The sequence below is a fragment of the Elephantulus edwardii genome, unplaced genomic scaffold (genome assembly GCF_000299155.1).
Source record: "Elephantulus edwardii isolate Elephantulus edwardi_28Jun2011 unplaced genomic scaffold, EleEdw1.0 scaffold00077, whole genome shotgun sequence".
In the NCBI taxonomy this organism is placed as follows: domain Eukaryota; kingdom Metazoa; phylum Chordata; class Mammalia; order Macroscelidea; family Macroscelididae; genus Elephantulus; species Elephantulus edwardii.
The window spans coordinates 14,351,708-14,363,249 of NW_006399827.1; the positions used below are offsets into that span (position 1 = coordinate 14,351,708).

General features: G+C 36.6%; 1 protein-coding gene across 1 annotated transcript in view; it reads right to left on the reverse strand.

Annotated features, from left to right (window-relative positions):
• Positions 1 to 8,518: 8,518 nt before the first annotated feature.
• Positions 8,519 to 11,542, reverse strand: part of KRT222 (keratin 222) — a 14,550-nt gene continuing 11,526 nt past the window's right edge. Inside the window, exons 4-6 of the mRNA XM_006889426.1 lie at positions 10,389 to 10,465; positions 9,862 to 9,997; positions 8,519 to 8,883 (exon numbers count right to left, since the gene is read on the reverse strand). Of these exons, the coding sequence (XP_006889488.1) occupies positions 8,655 to 8,883; positions 9,862 to 9,997; positions 10,389 to 10,465 (442 nt within the window). The 3' untranslated portion in view covers positions 8,519 to 8,654. The remainder of the gene's footprint in view (positions 8,884 to 9,861; positions 9,998 to 10,388; positions 10,466 to 11,542) is intronic.

Here is an 11,542-nt window from a genome sequence, read left to right on the forward strand (position 1 = left end):
GACAAACGAGTATTAAAAGTCACGATATGGTGGGGAAATCTTCTGTCAAAGACCTCTCTAAAGTTCTAAAAAGCAGGGCTATCAATGTAAATCCTAAGTAAGGTGCACCTGACCCAAGCCAAGGTATTTACAATTAACTTTTTATGTGTCTGGAAGTTGGACAATGAATAAAGATTCTAGATGCTTTTGAATTGTAGTGTTGGTGAAGAGTATTGAATATACTGCCCTTCTGAATTCAGTTCGTATGGTTCTTTGTCATGCCCTTTTCGACTTTCTCCCTAAGAATCTTTTCTCTGTACTTCAGTGATTGTGGTATACTGAATTAATAGAGGCCCTCCATCCATCGCCTTCCATTTCTGATTCTTGCTTCTTTGTCTATGCTTAAGACCTAATTGGAGGAAGAATTATTTATTATATTAAGAAGATATCCACAATCAACACTCTTGGTACCAGCAGCCAGGAAATGAAAAGACCAATTGCATTGGGAAGGTCTGCTGTCAGAGACCTCTCCAAACTACTGAAGAGTAATGATAGTCTGGAGACTAAGGTATGCCTGATCCAGGACATAGTCTTTGCAATTACTTGCTAGGCATCAGAGAGCTGGACAAGACTAGGGATGATAGAAGGAAAATTGCTGCCTTTGAGCTGTGGTGCTGGAGAAGAGTATTGAATATACCATGGACTGCTAGGAACCTGCTACAAGTTCATCCTAGAGGATGTGAGACCTGGTTGCTCCTTGGAGATAAGGAGTCTGAGCTTTGTCTGATATACTTTATAAATGTTGCAAGGCAGGACTAGTCTTTGGTGGAGGGACAGCACAAAAGAGGAAGACCCTTAATGAGATGGATTCAGTGACTGAGGTAATGGGGGTAGGTGTGTCAGCGACAATAAGATTGGCACAGGATAGAGCAGGGTATAAATTGCAGGCAACTTGATGGCACATAACAACAAGGACATAGGTTTAGGGTAGGGTACAAACCCCACTCTACTGGAAGTTATGACCCAAGGTGCCACCCTTAATTCTTCTGGGGGTATTATTTGTACCACTGAGATCCTATATAAAAGAATGGTCCTGGGAAGCTAAACAATTGTTTGCTTGGGATGCTTCATCTGACCTGATCAAGTTGCTCAGATAGCCTCTGACTTCAGGATCCTCGCTTATTGTTCAGCAGTCTCTGTGACCATGTACATTGGCCCACGTCATCCATAATTGCATGTAGTATTTTTTTGACTCTGAGACTTTCTGGCAAGTTACAGAACATAAAGACATAGACAGGAGTTTGAAAAGAGTAGGAATAATGATGTCAGATGATGGGATGGCACAATAGTTTGGACATTTGGAACATTGTTAACCTCCATCTTAGAAGAACTACTGTTGTTAGGTTCTGTCAAGTAAAGTATGACTCATTGCTATGAACCTATGAACAACAGACTTGAATCCTGTGCCATCCTCATCATCTCAGATACACTTGAGCCCATTGCTGTACCTTGCCAATCTCGTTGGGGAGGGGTTTTCCTCTTCTTTTATTGACCCTCCACCTTCCCAAACATGAGATTCCTTTTTAAGGAATTCCTAGCAACATATCCAGAGTATGAGAGACAAAGCTTCTCCATCCTTGCCTGCAAGGAGCACTCTGGTTGCATTCTTTCGTTGTTTTGGCAATCCATGGAATATTCGGTATTCTTCACCACGATCCATAGGTGTCAGTAATTCTTCTGTCATCCTTATTCATTGTCCAGCTCTGATATGCATAACAAATGACTGAAAGGACTAAATTCAGCACACTTTAGTCTTCAAACTGAAATCATTGCTCTTCAGTAGTTTTGGAGAGGTTCCTGAAAGTAGACTTGTCCAAAGCAATGATCTGACTGCTAGTACCAAAAATATTGATTGTGGATTCGAGTAAGATGAACTCGTTAACAGTTTCAATCCGATCTCCATCTAGCATGATGTTGCCTATTGGCCCTGTGGTAAGAACCTTTGTTTTCTTGATGTTGAGATGTAATCCCTGTTGACGGCTGTAGTCTTTGATCTTCTACAGCAGGCATTTCAGGTCCTCTTCACTTTCAGCATGCACGGTTGTGTAGTATAATGCAGATTGTTGATGAGTCTTTCTTAGATTCTGATGCTGCAATCCTCTTCATAGAGTTTAGCTTTAGGAATTGAAAGAGTATGGAGAAGGATACAACCCTGACTCACACCATTCCTGATTTTAAACCACGCAGTGTTTTCATGTTCACTCAGACAATGACTTCTTGGTCTAGGAATAGATTTCTCATGAGCATGATTAAGTGTTCTGGGATTTGCATTCTTCTCAGTGCTAGCCATAATTTGTTATGATCAACACAGTCAAATTCTTTTGCATAGTCAATAAAACATGGATAGCCATTCTTCTGGTATTCTTTGCTTTCAGTCAGAATCCATCTGACATCAGCAGTAACCCAAGACTACAGGAACTAGTTTTATACTAGTCACTATGAAAGAAATTATTTATGCAATGATATTTTTTATAATATTGTAATTCCATACCCATCCATTTTTGTGGTATCTGTACATTGTGTTGAGTTGCCTTTTTCAACATTAGTGCGTTATGAAGGCCTTGAAACCAAGGAATCAATCTTCTATATTGATCATCTTTATATTATTCCTAGTACAATACTGTTTGACTCATTATTAGGTGCATAATGTACATTGAAGCAGGCTCCTGACCTAGTCTTGGGCTTTTCCTATTAAGTCATGATGATGAGTAAGTAAGTTTACCATGTAGAGTGAGGAGACCCTTCCATGGGCTGATGTTGTGGGTCACAGTAGAGGAAGAAAGACCAGGGGAGATTCCTAACTTGTAATTACTTTGTTAACAACTAGATGATACTAATGTTGACATTTAGAGTGACAGGCTGCCCTCTGGTCATCTTGAATGTGCCAGTAGAGAATGGAGCATCTCTAGAAGGAGGCAAACTCTTAGTCTTTTGTCATCTTAATCTCAAACATATTTGAGCCCATTGGTACAGTAAGACTGAAGAGTGAAATATCCAGCATATAGATTCTTCACACAAATTTTTTTTGTAATAAAAGTCAGGACACAGTATCTTGTATCCTTATGAAGAGGTTTATAGAGACCATAGGGCAAACTTTTGGAATTGTAATTATTCCTGGCAAGTCTGGGATGTAACATTGTGAATAAAAGTTGTTGGAAGCCCTCACTCGGGCTACAGGTAAACTTGAGTTTATGCCAAGGTAATTTATTTTCCTTTTTGGCCACAAGATTTGTCCTACTTTCTTCTCTTGCCTTACCTGTACTTTCTTTGGGTTATTTTCCCCTTAAGGCAGGAAAGTAAAAACTAATAGATAATTAAAGTGAAATTCAAGTCTGGTCTTTGATTTCTTTCCACACATCATAGAAAGGAGCTGGTGAGACAGAATTAGGAATAATAAAAATGCTGTGACAGGTAGAGAAGAAGAAAAAGAAAATGGGGGAGGGCATGGATAATCTGAGCCCGGGACACCTCAGAGTCCATGGTGATATGCTCCAGGAGGTCTATGAGCTCTTTAAAATTGTGCACTATTTCTAGATATATGTTTATGGATAGAGTGTTGGTAATTTCAGATTTTCAAAGAGATCTATGACTGAAGAGAGATTTTTGCCCCAACTATTGAGCAATTGGTCTGAAATATGTTATGATGTTTTTTAAGTGGATTTTCCCTTGTCTTAAAATACAGAGGACATAGTTTTTCCAAAGAGCCCATAAAATTCTGGTTACAAAGGAACTCTGGTGGCCTAGTGGTAAGAAGCTGCACTGCAATCCCTAAGGCACAGCTGGAGAAGGAGGGGTATCTCCTCCTGTGCCAGTTGGATCTGATTTGATTGTACACAACAAGAAAAAAGAAAGAAGTCTGGTTACAGGCAAAATGGTGAAACAGCCTAGTTTTCTCAGGTATTTCTTCGAGAGCAGAAGGAATTATGAGTATTTTCATTCTGTCGCTAGAAAGAGTAATAAAATATTGAAGTCCAGCAGCTTTCAGAGAGATTTATTTATCAAATTTAATAAAATGTGGTTTATTTTATAACCTGCTTTGCCTCCAGAAAGATGAAAATATTTGAAACATTCCTAGAGAATCTGCAATGTAGGTCTGTTATTCACAGACTTTACTGAGGGAACTAGGGCAGGGGGCCTAATGCCTCCTGGTTTTGGTTAATAAACTTTTATTTATACAGCCACTCCTATTTCTTGATGTATTGTTTTTGGCTAAATAGCAGAGTTGCATGGTGATAGAAGGTAAGGTCAGCAAAACCTAGAATATTTACAGGAAAACTTTGCCTTTGTTCACAGGATCACTATGTCTACGCGACTGGACACCACCGGAACAGTCTAGAATTTTCCTGGAGCAAGATGGAGAATCTCCTCCCATACAATTTATTACCTCTGAAAACTGGAGGATCAGCTAGGTATGAGTGAGTTCCACCTCGACAGCAATGAGATGCGATGAGTCTACAGTTGAGTTGTTTGATGACATACTTGGTAGAAGTTGTGCTGTTAACCCAAAGATGATGCTTCTCTGGCAGTTCAGATGCACCAACTGTTCAGTAGGCAATCTCCTCCCATTTGATTTATAGCCTCCCGAAAACCTACTGTCAAGTCAGCTGTGAATTGGTTTCAACTAGACGTCAGTGAGGTAACTGTGGGGAACACTGGGAGTAGCTTGTACTAATAATATAACTTATTTCACACAATGTATTTTAAATGCTGAGCTTGTAAACAAAGAGCCAGATTTTGCCCCTTGCACAGACTTTCCTTTGATTTATGTACTGATAATTTAATTAAATACATAAAGGCATATAATCTAACTGAAGTGTAATTTTGGGCCATGTACCATAATCCATGTTCAGGTTAATTTAAAGATTTTTAATTTGAGAGCATTTTTGTACTTTAAAGTCTTCATAGAAGAACAATTACAATTGGATAACTTAAGTAGGAAAAATAGAAACTTTTGATAGCAACTGAAGAATTAAAAGTATTACCTTTAATTGCTGTGTTTTGAACTTGCCCTCACGTAGTCAGCTCTAACTATCCTAGTAAATTATTCCTTCCCAGCAACACTGTTCATTCACATTTTTGTTATCTGTTGGTCATTCACATAGTGCTGTTTACTTGATTGTTGCTGTTGTGTGCCCTTATAGTCAGAATCAACTCAATAGTTGACCCTCTAGCACGTTTTCAGGAAATCACACAGGAGGAGATTGTCCATCCTTGTGGACCAGCTGGTTGGTTCAAACCAAGAACCACTGGGATTGCAATGCAGCTTCTTACCATTAGGTCACCTGAGCTCCTTTTTCTTTGATTAGTGCTTTATGAAAAAAAAATATATGTATATATATATATATATATATATATATATATTTTACTTGAAACAACTCTTGAGGAAAGCAGGGTAGTCATTAAGCATCACATCTCCTTTGGCCTGAATTTCTTAGTGCTGTTATAACAGAAATAGCATAAGTGGGTGGCTTAATGAAGAACTTACTTTCTCACAGTTTAGGAGGCTAAAAACCACTGGTTCTAGTTTTTGTGTTCTGGGAGGGGAAGATCTTTGTCATTTTCAGTTCATGATAATATGGTGATTAATATCTCTTTCCCATTGGTCCTTGATTTCATGTGTCTAACCTGCTTTTTATATATCAAAAGAGGAATGGCCTGGTTAGCAAAGAAAATCCTATTTCCAAAGGAGATTCCCACTTGAGCTGTAGAGTTTAGGATTGATGAAACATATTTTGAGGTGACTGAAAGTGTGGAAATTGAGACTCAGGGTATTTAAGGTGATTCCCTTCCAGTTGCAATGGTTGATTTACTGACAGTGCTAGAATCCAGCAATATTTGTATTTGGAATTAATTCCTCATTTCTGTGCTTTTTTGTGGGAGCATGTATTTAAAATATTTCAGAGAGGCTGGTAAATAGTAATTATTATTCATTTATAAAAAACGTGGATGGGATGAAGGAGTAGAAAAGGTTAAATGGAGACTTGAAAAACAGGGTAGTAATAGGCATAGATCAATTGTAATTAACTATATATGATACAATGTATATGAATGATTGTATGAAATAATATCATTAAAGGTGTATAAAAAGCAGTGTACATGAATTAAACATAATGGAGACAAATTATTGTATGAAAGGAAAAAAATACTTTTAAAAAAGGAGGATGAAAATTGTGCATTTTGTAGAATTGTCCTAAGGAGTGAGATTATGGAGGAGTCTGCTGAGCAGTTAGGAAGTCTGAAGGTCTAGTCCGCAGGGAGTTGCACTGCAAACTCAAAGGTGGCGCCTTGCTGGCAGTTTGAACCCACCAGCAGCTCCATAGGAGAAAGGTGGGCAATCTCCATTGGTGCCATTTACAGCCTCAAGTTTGATAGAGGGTCTTTAAGGAGTTGGTTCAGACTCTGCAGTATTGAGGGAGAGCTGAAAAATGTCTAGAGCAGAGCAGACTCTTTGCAAAGAGTTGTTACTGTTATTCTGTTTCCCCAGGATTATATGATTTATTTTCTTTTTTACTAGAATATAATCTTAAAGATACTATTCTTAGCTTCTCTTCTGAAAAATAAATGTAAAACCCAGCAAAGAACCCGCTTTTCCCAGTGTTGAACCAGTTTGTCCTCTTGCTTAGCCATGCACTGATATCGCTCATTCAAAAGGACTGTGCCTTAAACTCAAAAGCAGTAAAGTTCATGTTTCTTTTTTTTTTTATTGTAGTGGTATCATTTACTTTGGTAAAGTCATACCCCAATTTAAAAGGCCCCTGAAACAAATAAAATTTTATTATAAATCCAGGTATTTGAGAATGTACATGTTGCACACATAATAGCTTCATAGTGGAATTACTATAACAAGTAGTTACATTCATGATGCCCAACACTAAATTCTTAACACTGCATGTAAATTTCATTAGGTAGATTGCTATATTATGATTGCTGTTTCTTGGTACAGTAACTTTAGTACAACAGCCTACATGATTTGCATTTTTTAAGCTTTAATAGAATGAGTAGCATTTTATGGAGCAAAAGCACTTGTATGTATAGGATGCACAGTAGATCAGATACTTATGCAAGAATAAACATTTAACATGCTTTTGTATCACTGATAAAATCATCCCCTTTCTCTAAATAGAATAAACCTAACTCAAAGAATCAGAATAATTGAAAACAAATTTTATATCCCTGTCTTATGCCAAAAATTATTTAACATAATTTTCTTCTGATTAAAACATACTTTTTCCCTGCTGGTGAAATAAAAAATAGAAATGGAGAGAGAGATATTGTAAAGCATCTACTAAAATACTGACACAGCTGTAGCCCTTAGATGATTCTTTTGCTGCAAAAAAGAATGGTGAGTTACATACTCGACCATCATTTCTGCTTAGAAAAAAAATGTATAGCCTATAAATTTAAATGTTTTAAATTTATTCTTGAAGGTCATAAAATAAATATAGTTGCATTAAACAAATTAGGTTGTTTTAAAAACTTTGCAACAATACTTCATTTATTCACAAATATATTTTCTATCCATATTATTACAATTTAAATAATTTAAAAACATAAATCCTGCAGCTACTCTCAGCTTAGATAGCAATACTGTTATCCTAGTTCATGTAAATGAGGGAAAGATAGATTTCAGTATTCATATAGTGTCTGAGCAAGGTTCATAGCCTTTGAGTTAATACTGTCTTTGAGTTAGTTAGCTGCTGAGGGGTGTTTAATAGAGGGGATACTGCACAATTTTCTCATAGTAAGCCTGACATTCCTATCTGTTAGATAATCCTGCTTAGTCTGTAAGCATTTAAATGAATCACCAGTAACTTTATGTGTGGAAAAATTGGAATAGTGAGAGTTTTGGTAACTTTCTGTTCAACTAATATAATAACAACAACCTCTTCAACTTGCTTTTTCATACTTTGTTGGTGTAGCTGTTCACATTCTGGGGAGGTGGCAGTGGGGTGCAATGAGGGATACCGCTTTTAAGCCTTTTTGACTAAACTACCTTTCTGTAAATCAGAAAGGTAATAATTACAAAAACCTTACAGATGTAGGTGAACTTAACAAATTAGTCTTGGGATATGTTCTATAGCTTGCTCAGAACTGCTCAAGGGAAAAAAAAATTCATTTGGAAGAGTCATTCTTCTACATGTACAAATGATTGTCTCAGAAACTATCTTGTTTAAAGAGTAGAGAAACCCCTTTTTTTTAAGGTTTAGCCAGTCAAGGAAGAACAATGAAGAACTCATATGCAAACAAACTTGCTTTTCTCTTTAGAATATTCAGCCATTGAGAGAAATTACAAAGATTTAAGTAAATCAATTTATTTTTAAACTCTCTGGTAAAATTTCAAGGAAAAATATTTAGAGAATAAATAAAATAGGAACCAATACTGAATTCCTAATTTTCTTTTTAAGTCTCTTCTCCCCTTGAAATAAATCCACAATTAGGTTCAAAGGAACTTTGTCTCTTGCTTTTTAAATTTTTATTCCTAAAGAGAATACTACATTGATCATAACCTTCCATATAAGTTCTCACTAGCATATTTAGGGATGGAAGGGGCCAGCATGGCTCACCTAGGTCCATCCTATGGACATTTTCAAAACATGTCAAATACTGTCTTCACGTTAATTAGCTGCTGATGGAGGTTTGATAGAGGGGATACTGCATGATCTTCTCATAACCAGTCTGACTTCTATATCTGGTAAATTATCCTGCTTAGTCTGTAAACACCCCTCATCAGTGGCTGCTAAGTGGAGATCAAATCGCAGAGAAACAGACTTTTTCCTCAATGGAGGATTATCTTTAAAGAAGGAACCTTCCCATTCTTTTATAACTTCATCAACTTTCTCTGTCCTGAAATGATAAAAGAAGCCTTTCTAGATAAAACGGTATAGATGTATTTTTTAAAAAAAAAATATAAATATATATATCTTGTATGCTATATTTATGAAAAGGAACCAAGAAAGCTATATAATTTATAGTTTATAGAGTTTAAAGTTTATTTACTTAAAAATCATGAACTAATTTCTATGGCATTCTCATGTTTTAGTTGTACTTTTTAAGGACAAAATGGTGACTTAAGGATTGAGTACTCTTTCATATGACTTTTCTGTTTATAAAGATTATATAATAATATTGATTAGAGAATAGATTTTCATGTCAGATTAAAATTCACAATACAGGTATATACCACTTAAAGTCTGTGATAGATTCTGTGAAACAGGGTGTGATGGGATTTGGATAGTGAGTGAAGACTGTATTAAAACCTTATGAGAACCTGCTCCTTGTTATCCTTGTGGCCATTGCCACCACTGTTGGAGCTGTTGGCAGAGGCTGGCATACATGGAGGGGAACTGGTGGTGGCACAGCAAGAGGAGCTATCGAGGAAGGGAACAGAGATGGCCGGCCCTGCCCTGCCTGTAATTCTGGGTGCCTGAGCAGGCTCCAGCCTCCAAAGCCATTGTCTAGTAACCATGTCTTCCACCTTACCTGCCTGTATCCCACCCTGGACCCAGTGCCACATGATTCTGAGTTTGGGTTGTTCTGTTTTTTGTTAATAAAAAAAAAATTTAGAGGAAAATAATAAAAAAATAGATTCACTTTTCCTTAGAAACAAGCAAAACCCCACCAAAACCCAAGAAACTGGTGGGATCACTGACATGTCGATATAGTAAGACTTTGTCTAAACAGAAGTTACTGTATGCTCTCATTTTATATTTAGAAACATTTAAAGGGAGAAAATAAATTCATGGGTTCTTCAGTTGGAAACAACTCCAACAATCCCATTTGGTATGCTTGTTATTATTTCTCAGTCTAAGTGATAGTACTTACTGTATCGTGCCGTGTGCCTCGGTGCTCTCCTTCACGAGGTTCCCATTTAAAATTGCTTGCTTGGTTATTGTTCCCACTCTTTCATTCTCACATTTTTGTGCGACTTTTGTTGAAAAAGATATTTCATTTATAATGGCTGCAGAAACATCATTTATGAGTAATTAAATGTCAGTATTCAAATAGTGTCCATAGTTCACATATCAAACATTTGTTTGAATTCTGCTTGTTTTTGCTTCTTTGCAGTTGCTTTAGGTGCAGTTGAGTAGATTTCCACTCATCCCCACCCCATGTGGCCAAATGGAACTGCCCCAGAGGGTTTTCTTGGCTTTGCTCCTTACAGAAAAAGACTTCCAGGCCTTTCTCCTGCTGAGTAATGGGGTGAGTTTACATCTTTCACTCAGCAACTGAGTGCTGAACCGTCTGTGCCACCAGGGTCCCTTTGCTACTTTAGGGTATTTAAGTCTGTTATGATCCCTGTAAATGGATGCCACATTTCAAGTTTTTGTTTATTTATATCACAAACTCACCTGAAGGTAAAACAAACCCAACTCTGCTTGTGGTAGGTTTTTTATCTTTTTTCTCACCTTGTATAGAACCATAATATCTGAAAGTGGAAAGAATTACAGAATTATATGAGTAAAATAGCAAATTTTTGCAACAACCAGAACATCTATCATCAGAAAAAATGGATAAATAGAGTTATGTTTTAGCGGTTGTTATACACTGTTGATGTTATTAAATGCTGTCAAATTGAAACTGACTCATAGCTGACCCTCCAGTGGGTTTTCAGAGGCCATATGTAATTTGCATGGTAGAGATATCCATCTTTCTCCCATGGAGCAGCTGATGTGTTTGAATCACCTATCTTCAGGTTGGCAGTGCAACGCTCTACCCATTAGGTCACCAGAGGTCTTTTCATATACTACTTACAGTGAAAAGAAATGAAATATCTCCATGAGTAGCATAACATTGAAAGGGAGGGGGGAACCCTGGTAAACATAAAATTCATCAGCCAGGTAGGTAGGAGCAGGGCGGAGGATGAGATGGGATAAGACAGGTACTCCACAATTTCAACTACATTGAAAATGCTTTATTTCTTAAACTGGGGGAAGGGGATCTATGAGTGTTCATTAAATTTTTTTAATACCTTTTTGTACATCTTAAATAAATAACGACTCAATGGCAATCAATAATAACAACAACAACAACAAATAAAGAACAATACATTTTTTAAAATTACAGAAAGCATTAAAGAGCCAGTTTGTCAACATCTTGAATGATTAGGAATGAAATAACATTTATAATCACTTTTTTTGTTTAACACTTATGTACTACATATTATGTTTTCACATACTGTTTAAAAAGTACTTCGAAACATTAACTTGTTTAATCCTCATGGGTACCTACCTTAAGAGGTCAGTACTGTTATAATTTTAATTTTACAGATGAAAAAACCGAGATAGTCACTCAGCAAGTGGTATACTTTGAAAGATTTAGTCAATGTCAAGACTTTTATTACAGGCTAAAGGTGTTTGATCTAGTTTTTAATGGCTCGGAATTCTGAAGCAAGTTTCTTTTTTTATGAGATTGTGGAGAATAAGAGGTTGTGCTATGTGTTCCAAGCTGTATATAGACTGTGAAAATGTATGAATTATAAGCAGTTCCTCTTTTATTTTTTTTT